We start from the raw sequence: 13818 nt of genomic DNA, 5'->3' as shown, positions 1-13818 counted from the left end.
TCTGCACGATTGGATCTGGGGTTCCAACTTCATGAATAGTAGTAATTGAATGAAAATATACTCTAAGCAGTGTCTTCTGAACGTGTTTTTGTCATTCCATGCATGGTTTTACACTGAGGGGAAACTGGAGCACCTTCTGGGAACACACACAAGGTGAGCTGTGATGAGCACATAATGTATCAGATCATGTGTCAAGAGTGAAGACAATACATTCCGGTTATCTTATTAATTCACAAAAGAGAAAAAAAATTCACAGAAGTACAAGAATCTTTATTTTAATATTGTAGAGAACAGAGAAAAATCCAACATAAAACAGTTGGGTAGTTATTTTTATATTTACATAGTCAGCAACAATATATTTACATTATTTCATACTAGATAAATTAGCCAACATATATTACTGTATTTGAGAAATAAACATTGTTAAACCAATACTTAAGCAGATTCAATCACATCAACTTGATTGAATGTGTAACAAACGACAATTCCAAAATTATGCAGGGCTACGAATTTACCCTTTTAACTGGGATAGGATAGTTTAGAACATGTTTTCTACTAAAGACATGTGCAATCACGTTTTGTTACGTTCCATGAAAGAAATACATGACTTAAAAGAGAAAGTGGAACTTGAATATCATTTTCTTCACCTCAACTCAGTTGGACACATTTAACACATTATTTTCAAACGCCACCAATTTACAGACAACCAGAAAAGGAGATGAGGAAACCACTTTAGCCATCTTCCCCTGCAGTTGTACTTCCCGCATGTTTGGTGAAATGTATGAGGAAAAATAGTGAGGCAACGCAATCTGCCCGCAAGGGAAGAAGCTCGCAACCGTCGGTCTCAAGTCATTAGAAGTTGTAAATGATGTTACTTGACGGATGTTGCCACAGATGGAAATTTCATCTCTGCGAGCAATATTATGTTTTCATTTGATGTCAAGCTGAAGTTAAAAACCCAACTGACGTGCATCTTGCAGCAATGCGAATCAATTTACTTGTTGCAGCCAACACAGGTGAAGGCCAACATCGGTTGACTTTGGAATAAAGTGCATATATTCCATCAAATTGTTACAAAATTTATGTTATGCTAACATCTGCACTTTGCGACTTTAAAATGCATTCAAGTAGTTCAGCATCGCAGAAATTATGGACGGAAGATTCAATGGTAGTTCTTTCCTTGTCTTTTGACTGACTTACGTATACATATGACTGCATCTTTTTCTCATGAGGAAACCACAAGTGGTACAACGGTATCGTGATGTTTCCCCAGGTAAGCTTACAGGACTGCAGCTGGGTAGTATGGAAGCAGCCTGAAAACACATTGCTGTTCTCTGAAGCATGTGGTATATAGAACTGGGAATGTCCAATTTGGGGCATTGCTCTTCTGATCAGTAGTAAGTGCACCAGTTGCTATAATCACTAGGCATCAAACCACCTGTAATAAGCAGAATCAGATCCACAAACCACCAGATTCCTAAACCTCCCAGTGTAAGCAGCTTCCCCACCGCTGTCCCCGTGTGGCCCAGGCAAAAGCGGTCAACACCGAAGCAACCAAGGAAGAACGAGTACAGCAGAGTGGTGATGAAATAGTGGCCTGTGTATCTGCGAAAAGAAAAAAAACACGCAACTTCAAAAAATTTAATTTGACTGGCCAGACGTCAGTGTGGTGGATTAAAAGCACAGCTAAATCTGAGCTCTGGTGAAAACATTATTTCAAACCATATTCCAAAAGATGTGTTATGCTAGTGTAGTGTATAACATTTTGGTTTCTAGAGTAAATGTATGCTGACAGAAAGTTTCTCTTCACATGTTCAGTTGGCTTAAAGGGAAGTCAAGTAAAAGAAACAAAAAAAAAACCGCGAACTTCAATTCCGAAAATTAAATACTCTGTCACCTTGTTTTGTGTAGTTCAACATTTATATTCACCAGTTTCTAAATTGGCCAGTGAAAAACTGTTATATATTGTTTTTGTTAAAGCAAAACTCATCATTGCAACATTACATCATCTCATTCTGTCTTAACTACATTTTTTAAAATCAAGGTACCACAAAGACAACAATACATTTACTATTAAAAATAATAAAATAATAATAATAATAACAATAAAAACTTTACTTGAAAAGACCACTTAGTATAGAGTGAGCAGCATCATTGAATGTATTAATTTCCAATTGGTTTAGTGCAAAGCCATTCACTTTTTTAAAAATGTGTAGATAAATGAACTATTAAATTTATCACTCCTTATTCAACTACCAACATAAAGGAGATTATGGACAGTTGGACACAATTTTTATTTTTTTTTTTAAACATTTGATGTTACTTACATCTGTGTATCTTTCTCCTACACTGTTTAAACATTTACACATTTGTCATGGATAAAATGAAATCAAATTCTTATGTATAAAATGAGCTATTATGGTTTTTTTGGCGTGAATATGATCAAATCCTGCTGATGAACACATAACACAGGAGAAAAGAAAAGATGAAGGGAACAATGGGTTAAATGCATGATCTATTTCAGTGGTTCCCAAAGTGGGCGGTACCGCCCCCCTGGGGGCGGTGGAAAGCTCTGGGGGGGCGGTGAGGAAGAAAGGGGCGGTAGGGGGGCGGCAGTCGATTTGTACACAACACGCACGCCGCTCTGGCCCAGTCAGATACGACAGCATAGCTACAAAAGCAAAAGCTCAGGTTTGTAATTTCAAGCTTGTAATGTTCAGAATTTTATCTTATAATAAAAACCGCATTCTGGCGGTCAACATCATCTTGAGTTCAAGTCAACATGAAATTGGGGACTCGCCAGAACGCGCCGTGTTGTGTTGTGTTGAGCTGGTTAGGGCAATGGTTCCCAACCACCGGGCCGCGGCCCGGTACCGGTCCGTGGGTCACTTGGTACCGGGCCGCCAAGCCGCACAGAATTTTTTTTTTATCGACGATCAATTAATTCAGGTCAAGACGCTCGTCCCGGTCACGTGACATGTTTCCCCAGTCGAGCCCGCAAAGCTAATATGTGGCGACAGGCTAACTAACCAGGCAGTGAAGCATTCAAAACTGCTTCAACACATGGAGACCAAGCATCCTGCAATAAAAGACAAACCTTAAATCACTTCGGGTGTCATTGTCTCCGATTACGTCTAGATGGGACCGGCTCGTTTCTGAGAAACAAACTCAGTGCTCCCACTAATTCAACGTAATGGTAATGATATTATAAATGTATTATTTATTTATTTATATAAATGCCGGTCCGCGAAAATATTTCTGACATGTAACCGGTCCGTGGCGCAAAAAAGGTTGGGGACCACTGCCTTAGATCACGTCCGCCACCATTTTCTGTGAATAAATTAAGAAAATGAATACATGAGAGGGTAAACTTGCTTTTCATACCTTCAATGTTGTCATTTTTGTCTTTAAGTAGGCCTATTTATGAAATGCGATAAAATGCTGTATTTTACATGGTTTTATTTTTTTGTTCCAGAATAAAGTATGGCCTTGGTACAGCAAACAAAAAAGAAGTGTCGGCAATATAGTGTGGAATATCTGAAATATGGATTTGTCGCAGCACCACACAACCAACAGCAACCAATGTGTCTACTGTGTGATAGAGTGTTTTCAAATGAAGCTATGAAACCTTCGAGGCTTTTGGAACATTTGAAGAAAATGCACTCTGATAAAGCAGACAAAAACTTGGCATATTTTCAGTCACTCCGAGACAATGTTCAGAAACGGAAAACCATCGGAAATATGTTTGACAGCATTTCACAACAATCTAGGAGGGGGGCGCTAGGAATTCACTGGGGAGCCAAAGGGGGCGCCAGCCTGCAAAAGTTTGGGAACCACTGATCTATTTGGAAACATTGCCCTCTAGTGGAAACATTGCCCTCTAGTGGAAACACCTGATTGCATGGCAATCACCTCATGATTTGTCATTTGCAAACATTGCCCTCTCGTGGAAACACCTTATGGCATGGCTATGACCTAATGATTTATTTTAGAGTTTGAAATACAAAAGGCAGAGAAATCATCAATAGCAAATTAAGAGATTAGATACAAAGAGGGGAAAGAGTCTCGCAACAACAACTTCTCATCGAAGAAGATTCTGTTTCATTTTTTTTTTTTTTATCTTTCTTCCCGTTCAGCTTGTCTATTTCTCTGGCACGATCCTCATGCTGGCAAAAACTTTTGCTGAGTAGGCCCTAGATCTATCTAACTAAATAACTCATCTCCAAGTGATGGAAACCCCAATCGCAAATTTACATTGTGGCGGTAAAAACACTAGTTCTCCGCCTAAGTTAAGTTAACAAGTGGAAATTATGTGACGAAAGTAGCGCCAAAATGCTGCCGAAAATAAGGCGGATGTTGTCGCATCACTGCTGCCAGTGAGTTAGGTTTACAGAGGCAAGCCAATTTCCTTACTCACAGGTTAACTAATTTTGCCTTGAGATGTGCCTAAAGATGCTGTCGGGCGAATGCTCGCGAGTCGCCAAGGCTAACGTTGCCCGGCCAGCTGCGTAAAACTCTCATCCCTGTAATTAAAAAGATGTTACGATGCAATAAATAATATACGAAAGTGTGAATAGTATAGTTTTGACGATAAAGAAAAAGGGTTTAGACAGGGTTTGTCAAACACAAATCTAAAAAACTGGAGTCTGTAAAGGTGCAATGAAGAAACGTATCCACAATCTTACTTGATGCATGGTACGTTCCCTCTGAGGAATTCTCTGGGCCCGGCACATTCAATATCATCAAGTGCAGTGCAGACAACCGGTGTGTGGTTCACTTCTTTCTTAGTCTGGCCTCCCCACTATCAATAAAACCAGTGAATCAGGTCATGTTAATGTGATAACATCTAAACCCATGTTAAAGTTGTCCTCAGATGTACATGTGCTAATCAAACATCATTTGAGATTAACAAGAGAGCCTACATACATATAAATAAATGAAGTATGTAATTATAAAAATGAATTTCAAACAAAATTAACAAATTGATCACACTACTTTACACTACAACAAACGTGGACATGCTGCATTCATCGATTATTTTATCCTTTACTCATTGACAATGTGTGAGAACAAACAAATGTATTTAGTACAGTATGGTACAATTCCATCCAAGAAACAGTTCTTTAAAAATAAAATGAAAATGAGAGTAGTATAAGAGTATGTTTAATTAATGACCACAACTTTGGGCAATATATTGTACTCACCCCTACACACCCGTGGCCCATCTCCAGATATGCGCTAAGATTCCCAGCATGATCTACAGGGTCCTGACAGTAGATGAACTCCTCCGGCCTTTATCAAGAAACACATCAGTGGTGAGATTGTGAGCAATGAAAGGTGACAATCAATGTTGACCAAACAATAATTCTGGATAGCATTTTTGATAGACACTTTCATGAACGTTTGTGTGTTTTGCACTGTGTAGCTGCAGTGATAAACACAAAAGAAGTACAGTTCGATACAATATTAAAAAATCAGAGTATTTAATGAATCTTCTGTAATCATCCGACTGCTTTAAGTTTGCCGAGGAAGCACTTCAGCGCTTGTGTTAGCATGTGAGCATTAGCGAGGCTACTTACAAATAACTGCAGAGGACGACGGGTGACTGAGCCGTGTACTCAAATGCATCTGTGTAATTCGTACGTTCAACTGGTACATCATATTTGACAGTTTCTGGGGTCTGGTCGGAGAAAGGAAGTACTGTCGAACCAGGAACAGATGAACCGGTAGCTGCGTCTGTGGTCGACGAGTTTTGGGAATGGATCCCTTCCAAACATTGCAAAAGAATTACTGTAAGTAACAGGAGTAGTTGTCCACACAGCAAGATGTAGCTTACTGAAATCATCATCGCCGTCAAAGAAGAACATGAACAGCGAATAAATTGTCATACGCATCAAAAGCCACCATCATGAGCTAAATCGATGTCCATCGACTGTTTGTGTACCTCTTCTTCTTCTTTGGAATCAAACGGGGCCTAGTGGTGCATTTTAACTTCATTACTGCCCCCTGCTGAAATAAATTGTCCACTACACTCTCGGTCCAGTTTCTGTTTTTCTTTTCTTTTAACAAATTTGGTAATACGACGGGCAGGGTTATAATATTAGAAACCCCATGCAAGTATGTTACTATGCAGTTTGAGACGATTTCTGGATCCCAAGCCCCTCAAAAGACAAGCACGTTTTTAAATGAATACAGTTTACATGCTATAAGTGAAAATTGAAGCAGATTATTGTAATGTGTCTGTCTATCCTATTTTCACTCAGCTGCTATTTAATTGAACAAAAAATGTGTGCAGGTATTTTATACAATGTAGTTTTATGCAACATATGCCTGGACTTTTCACTTACAAGGAATATCATTTGATTTGGTACAGCTTAGACTTAGACTTAGACAGACTTTATTGTCATTTTGTAAGCACTCGGTGCACACAAAACGAAATTTTGTCGCATACGGCTCTCAACAAAGGAAAGGAACGTCGAGGGCCGCAGCAGCCGCAGCCGACTGGGGCGCCGCCATCTTAATCTTAATAATACAAAAGACACATGGATGGCATGAGCGCAACTCAATACCTCTCATAAGGCTGCGACATAACGGCGCCACAAAGAAAGTCAGAAAGTGCTCAAGATAAAAGCCATCAAAGCAAATCAAAGCTAAAAAGACAAAGGAAAAAAAAGGTCAAAAGCATTATCCTTGAGAGAGCTGAGGTATGTTTGGAAAACACCAAAGCATACAGTACTAGTCCAGAAAGCCAGAGATATACTGTCTGTCCCTAAAAACCACATTATGTTGAAAAGATGATCTGTGTGTACATAATTGTTTAATTGAGTACACAAATCTCTCCCATTTCCATGAACTTGTAGAGGTTTTCCATTTTTCTGTCTTTAAATCAGCCACCATTAATTTGTTCTAAAAACACATTGCCATGTTTTTACCATGTTTACTACACTTAAGTTGTCACAAAGAGTTTTTTTAGACTCACACTATAAATGGCAGGAGGCAGGCAGACCAATTTTTATTTCGCCAACCAAAGGGGAAAAAGAGTCATCATAAACCAACTAAGCCAATATGAAGAATCGGAAGTGAAATAAAACTTGAATAATGGTTTGGAAATAGGTTGGCTGCATGCATTTGTCGTCAGTGTTTACAACTGTCTTTCTGCTTGTGCACAGGTTGTCTCCTGGTTTACAGTCTCCCCTTCATCCAGTGTCTTTTTGTTTTAGGGTTAGCCAGTCGGTTTCCAAATATTGGAACCCATCAGCCACAGGCGGAATAGGTGGCCATGTTATTGGAGAAGACAAATAGTCCCAGTTTGTCATACTTGAGTGGGGAAGGTCCATTCTGGGCTGCCCTGGTGGGACCGGGTAATGGGCTGAGGATGAATTGAAGGTGGAGTAGGGATAGAACAGAAAGCCACCCAAGTACGACAGACTCATCAAGTTCTGTAAACAAATAAAACATAGAATATGGACAATGACAATGATGCAAGAAGGATGATGTAATAATGCAATGGTATACGTAATTTCTTTCTTTCTCAGCTTAACAGCAGTCTCCATCTAATTATGTTGATAAAGAAGTCACTATACTGTATGTACTACATGTTAACCCCATTGAATGTTTTCCATAGATTGGTTATGTAGAATGAATGTCTTTTGATAACGACTAAACCAATTTGCAATGCTTATTTTCTGAGCTATCTGATTGAAGTCACAGTACAGTGCAGTCTGTCCAATCTCAAGCATGTGACCATACCTGCAAAAGAAATGTATTCTGTTGAGGACATCCAAGTGACGTTGGACCCCAGACGGGCGTCACCAAGGTCTGCCCAGAACACGCTACTCTGTCCATTTGGATGCCACTGTACCAGCTGTTTAACTTGGAAGAGTGGAGAGAATTCCGTCCAGTTGTTGAGTCCTGAAGATGTCTCTCTAATTCTGAATGAGAACTGCGACGAATCTCATTTTGCTCAGAGTCTTGCCGAACAGAACAATCAATCAGACTTGGTCTCCTTCCTGGAGAAATCCTCAGTTCAGTTTTTTTGCGGGTTCCATGTTCTTTTTCATCGTCACTGTCCTGGGCATCTTGTAGGAACAAAAATGAAGAGTAGAATTAATAGAATATTTATGCTATAGAGACTCATAAAAACACAACACAAAAAGCAGCAGCACCTGATGATTTTGAGTTGGGGGAATACTGGAAAAAACAATCTTTCGCAGGTTGACCGTTCACAACAGTCATTCGCACCTTATTTGACTTTGTTGATGAATCTGGTAGCTTCCTGTAGAATAATAATGAAAAACGTAAAGTCGAATGCAAAGTCAAATGCAGGGTCAAGCAGAAAACTTTCAAAGGGAAGTCAACCCTTTATCTTTACAGTAATATGGTGTCTTTGCCCCTACTAGTCTTAACACATTTGTGGAATATGAGTTAAGCAGCAAAAATTACCCACTTCCATCCATCTCAGGGGGCGGCCGTTTTGCCGCTCGCGGTCGACTGAAAATGACATCCCAATTGCTCTGATGTCATTTTCAGTCAACGGCAATTGTCAAAATAGCCACTCCCTGAGATGGATGAAAACAGGTCAATTTTGCCTCTTTAACTCATATTCTACAAACAAATATTAATCAGAAGAATATGTTTCGACTAGTTGGGCTGCACAGAACATATCAATATAAGTTTGGTGTTTGACTTCATCTTCAAAGCAGTACATAATTGCAACAATTTGAACTATTTCAGAACAGTATTATGACATTATTGACATCAAATCAACCAACCAACCAATCAATCAATCAATCAAGAAAGAATGCACAAGCATATATGACAGTCCATCTGAAGAGTTGGTGGACTTTTCACCTTCATAATATAAAGGAAAAATAACCTGCCTCTTTTCTCTTTTGCCATTTCCTGTGTCGCGAAACCCCTTTGCGAAAGGATTGTTGTCTATTTTCAGCTGAGTGATCTGAATGGTTGGCAAGAAAAAATAGTCACACTTACGATGTCATCTGGTCGGTAATAAATAAATCACCATAAGAAGATTTTTTTTTAACAGACCTCACCTTGTCATTCTGATAAGCTGTAACTGCAATGAACTCTGTCTCAGGGAAGACGTAAGTTTGAAAGGTGCTGCTGCAAGACAGCTTCAGGATATTGTTTGCCTCTACGATGTGAAATCTTGGTTGATATTTGTGCATCGAGTTGAGGATGGTCTACAAATGAAATAGACAAATTTACTTCTGTTTTCAAATGGAGGGAAAAGACCCAGCGGCCGTACTTTTACAATCGAAATAGTAGCTCTATATACTTTTACATGGGATGGCAAAGGGGTGGCAGCAGTACGGCGACTAACGGTCGCCAGCAAATGTATTTTGTTGTCTCGATAACTTGTGGTTGGTGTGTTGCCGAGAGTATTTCATTTATGGTTATTTAGTATAGCGGAACCATTACGCGCAGTTAGTTATGTAATGTGCGCCGTCTACTAGTCTTGTGTGACGTCAGAAGTTGAGCATTGACTTACGTGCTGTATTTCTGTCTATTGCAGAACCACACACCACACACACACAACGCACACACACCCTTCACACGCTTCATACAATAATCACGCACACAAGAATCACATTCATACACCCAAAGACTCACCCATGTACACTGCACACACACCTGCTCTCACATCTTTACGACCAAACATGTGCCTATACCCTTTTGCCAGTTTACCTGTATGTCTCTATGAGCCACAGTGCCTGTTACGTTTTTGCCAATAATTCAGTAAAGCAATCAAAACTGAACCACGTCTTCCCTCCTGTGTTCTGACCGACACCCGGGGGCCAAAAGAGCATAACCATCCGAGCCAACAGTCCTCAGGCACCTCAACAATAGCGGTAGCAGTTTGCATTATTTTATTGCAATGTTTTTCCTTATTCAGATTTGTTTCTAGACTACAGTTACAGTTAGACTTCATTTTAATGGTTAATGCAGTTATTGCAATTTTGTTGTTTTATCACAGTCGATTGCTTTATTTACATTTCAAAAACCAGAAGCCATTCATTTACAAATGTGATTGCACTTTAGTTTACATATTTAAATGTTCAGATATTAGGATGTGTTTTTTTATGCATGATTTGATTGAGGCAAAATAACATGCTTTTTCTCTCGAATATATTCTTATAATCATTTGTTTCAGATTTACTGTAATTATTTTCTGTATAAAAATTAGACTTGGTGTTCAAAAAATATTTTTTCAAACTTGAGTGTTGAAAAAGAGGGGGTCGTCTTATAATCAGGGTCGTCCTTTTATTCGGGCCAATACGGTATATTCATAAATGTATTTCAATCAATTTCAGACGGTGATTATTTTTTGTTGTTTGTTTTTATTGTTTTTTACTCTTTAAATCATGTTCGAAATAAAGATTCATTCATTCATTATGGGGGGCAGAAAGGCATTTATTTGTTGGAGGTGGCAGCTGCCATCCCACAGACGAGACGGAGGTGCTACTGATGTATAATAGGCTAGAAAAATGCTAAGAGAGAGGGAGAGCGAGAGACAGAGAGAAAGTTCAGTTTTGATTGACAACTAGTTCAAATGATCGCGACTGCTCGAAACTGATGTACTATTGTACTGCACATTGCTTAATTCTCAAGGCATGCACTTACAAATCCATGCGTGTCAGATTTATTGTTAGTAAGTTTCACTTTGTGGAACGTGACCACTTTGGACATCCACTGCTCGCCTGCGGCAGGGCTGTCCGGGTGAATGTACACGCGCTTGGGCAACTCTGGATCCGCCTTCCCCGCCACCATCCAGCGGGAATGATGAAATTTATATCTGCGTTCATCCGCCGCCACGACGTCCATCATTAGGATGTATTTAGTTTTTGTTTCCATACCAGTGCATCTTAACCGTAAAGGTGGGAACATGCGCCTGGGGGGGAAAGGTAGTCAGATTTTAATTACATGTAACGAATCTGGATTAAATTGACGGAATTACCTTCCAGATTTTGTGATGACCATTTCAGTGCAACATTGATGGAACTGTCTCCAAAGTTCGCTGGCCTCCAAATGTAATTTGGGCACGTCTTCTGTCTCCGCTCCCGTCTCCATTTCGCGAGGCCTGTGCAAAAATCTGGCGTGCTGGTGAACTGCGCTTGAATCACTTCATCAACTGGAGTAGGTTCCGATTATTCTATACGACGGCGGGGAACAGCGACGATCCGCTCGGGAATCTCCGGTAAGGTGCTGCGTTGTCGGACAAAGAGTTTCGAGATTTTGCATGGTCTCAAAAAGTACAAATAAAAAGTGCGCCTTTATGTAAATAAAGCAACTGCATAGTTGTTTTTGAGCAATAACGGCAGAATTTGTTGTTGTGTCCGCGAGGTATTCGATCGGCTCCTAAATTTGAGTCCTCCAGAAATTCAGAAGAAGAAAAAATCTGTCTGACGTTTGGACTGCAGAAGACACCCAGTGGGAGGGGTTTCCCATGTGTCGCACTTAATTAAATGATGATGCTGAACTTTCTTTTGGCTTGATCAGTGTGATTTTATGGTAATTCCAAATTGCATATATCTAACAGATTATACAAGGACAGAAGATGAATAATAGTTGCTTTTAAATAGAATCTCTGTCACTGGCATCCCACTTAAGAGAGAAGAGTCATTCTTAAATTCCCCTGCGTGGAAATGTCCTTGCTCCACTTCACTGCATCTGCCCTGGCCAACATTACATCGTTCACTGTCCGCTTTGCACACTTTGATCTTCTGCATGAAATCCAGCAAGTCTATCTCTTCTTCAGCAGTATCATAGATTGGCTACTGCTGGCGGCGGCGCTGCCGAAGTGCACTTCTAGCATATTGACTCTCAAAGGAATAAAATTGACAACTGGCAAGTCAGTTGTCTTCCTTCCCATCAGAAAAACATTTTCAAGTTAATATCCTTGTTAATTGTTCTGGACATTAATAATAATAAACAAATTTGTTTGTCAAATATAAAACAATGTTTTGATGAAATGTCTCCACAGTTGCTGGTGTGCAACATGAACAATGAGCGAGTGATTCATTCAGAAGTGTGTGCGCGTGTGTGTGCGTGTGTGTGTGGGGGGGGGGGGGCATTTCAATTAAGACAATGGGCTTGTCAGCACAATGAGTTAGGGAATGAAAAGTCCATTAAAGTGCATCCGAATTGAAAAGTGACAATAGTTCACTCTGCTGACTGGTCTGACAATATTGACTCAATCCTGTTGATTTGAACAGTGTGAATATTTATGTTTAGAAGTATTTGCTTGTCCTCTGTGTCTGCACCATTTAAGCAGATGGACTGAATTGGTAACTCTAAGTGCTCACATAGTAACTAAGACGAATATTGTGCCAGCGAAACCATTAGATCTTCTGAACACAACACGTTAGTTGAAAAATATAAATGCTATGTAACAAACATGGAACAGATATGGGTCACTTTAATCCGATAGGGACCAATTGTTATCAGTAACATGACAGCTGACAGTTGATATCTGATGTTTCAAGTTTCGGCTAGAATTCTCCAATGCAAGTGAATAATAAATCTCCCCAGGGGATTCATACAAGAAATACAACATGTCCAGAGTCACTGTTGGACACAAACATCTCTCCTGTTCCCACTTGTCTCTTATGTAAACGATAGAATGAAACTGTATTACCTTAATTCCTCACGGGATCTTGACACAAAACTGGCGTCAATTGTTTCAGGACTTTTCACTGTCCATTAATCGAACCTTGGATCACTGTTTTATGAGGCACAAAGAGGCAGGGGGATTACGGAAACAGATTCTTCCAGATAACTGCTTTTTATCACAGTTACTGCTTCTGAAATTGTTTTTCCTGTGGCCAAATAACAATTTGTACAAATGATGTATGTTTAAAATAAAATACGTTGGCAGCATGGTGGTTGACTGGCTAGCCCGGCCGCCTCAAAGTGCAGAGGTCATGGGTTAGATTCTGAGTTCTGGTCTTCTTGTGGGGAGTTTGGGTGTTATTATATGATATTACAGTGAAACTTCTACTTATGAACTTAATTTGTTCTGTGATCACGTTTGAAGGTTGAAACGTTTGTAAGAAGAAGCAATTTTTCCCATAGGAATTAATGTAAAAATGACTGAATTCAGTACAGCAGTGGTCCCTAACCACCGGGCCGCGGACCGTGGGTCACTTGGTACCGGGCCGCCAAGCCGCACAGGAAAAAAAAAATGTATCGACGATCAATTAATTCAGGTCAAGACGTTTGACCCGGTCACGTGACATTGTTTCCCCAGTCGAGCCCGCAAAGCTAGCAAAAATGAGTAAGAATTTATTTTGAAAAATTAAAAAAAAATTGCAATTCTCTCCCAATTACATCCGTCGGTTCAGGTCAAGACGCTCGTCTCGGTCACGTGACATGTCACCTCAGTCGAGCCCGCAAAGCAAGCAAAAATTAGCAAGAAACAGATGTTTGGAAAGCTTCTTCGGAAAGGGAAAAAAGCACAATGAGGAGACGGAAGAAGAGGCTACGAGTTCTAAGAAAAGGAAAGCTGCATTTAAAAGAACATTTCTGGAGTCCTACTTAAAATATGGATTTATCGCCACAGGTGACTCTGACCCGCCATAATATGTGGCGACAGGCTAGCTAACGAGGCAATGAAGCCTTCAAAACTGCTTTGGCACCTGGAGACCAAGCATCCTTCATTTAAAAACAAACCTTAACCACTTCGGGTGTCATTGTCTCCGATTACGCCTAGATGGGACCGGCTCGTTTCTGAGAAACAAGCTCAGTGCTCCCACTAATTCAACGTAATGGTGAGTTTTATTTTTATGTTGTTTATAC

At 39.9% G+C, this 13818-nt stretch overlaps 2 protein-coding genes across 3 annotated transcripts; both read right to left on the bottom strand.

Moving 5' to 3' along the window:
• Positions 1-249: 249 nt before the first annotated feature.
• On the bottom strand, positions 250-5963 carry tm2d2 (TM2 domain containing 2). Of its 2 annotated transcripts, XM_061278801.1 has the most exons (5): positions 5837-5963; positions 5580-5766; positions 5205-5292; positions 4686-4801; positions 250-1605 (listed from the first exon to the last, which is right to left on the bottom strand). In XM_061278801.1, the coding sequence occupies exons 1-5, from the start codon at positions 5892-5894 to the stop codon at positions 1392-1394; spliced, it is 663 nt and encodes a 220-aa protein (XP_061134785.1). In that variant the 5' UTR covers positions 5895-5963; the 3' UTR covers positions 250-1391. The 2 variants fall into 2 exon arrangements, with proteins under 2 accessions (XP_061134785.1, XP_061134784.1); XM_061278800.1 differs by having other exon boundaries at positions 5580-5963.
• Positions 5964-7254: 1291 nt separating this feature from the next.
• LOC133154008 (T-box transcription factor TBX3-like) lies at positions 7255-11403 on the bottom strand. Its single transcript, XM_061278377.1, has 6 exons — positions 10979-11403; positions 10645-10912; positions 9054-9203; positions 8851-8956; positions 7862-8078; positions 7255-7369 (listed from the first exon to the last, which is right to left on the bottom strand). The coding sequence occupies exons 1-6, from the start codon at positions 11089-11091 to the stop codon at positions 7255-7257; spliced, it is 969 nt and encodes a 322-aa protein (XP_061134361.1). The 5' UTR covers positions 11092-11403.
• Between the last annotated feature and the right edge of the window lie 2415 nt (positions 11404-13818).

Source organism: Syngnathus typhle, linkage group LG5, assembly GCF_033458585.1.
Source record: "Syngnathus typhle isolate RoL2023-S1 ecotype Sweden linkage group LG5, RoL_Styp_1.0, whole genome shotgun sequence".
NCBI lineage: Eukaryota > Metazoa > Chordata > Actinopteri > Syngnathiformes > Syngnathidae > Syngnathus > Syngnathus typhle.
Note: the sequence above shows the minus strand (reverse complement) of the source record. Positions and strands in the feature narration are given on the sequence as shown.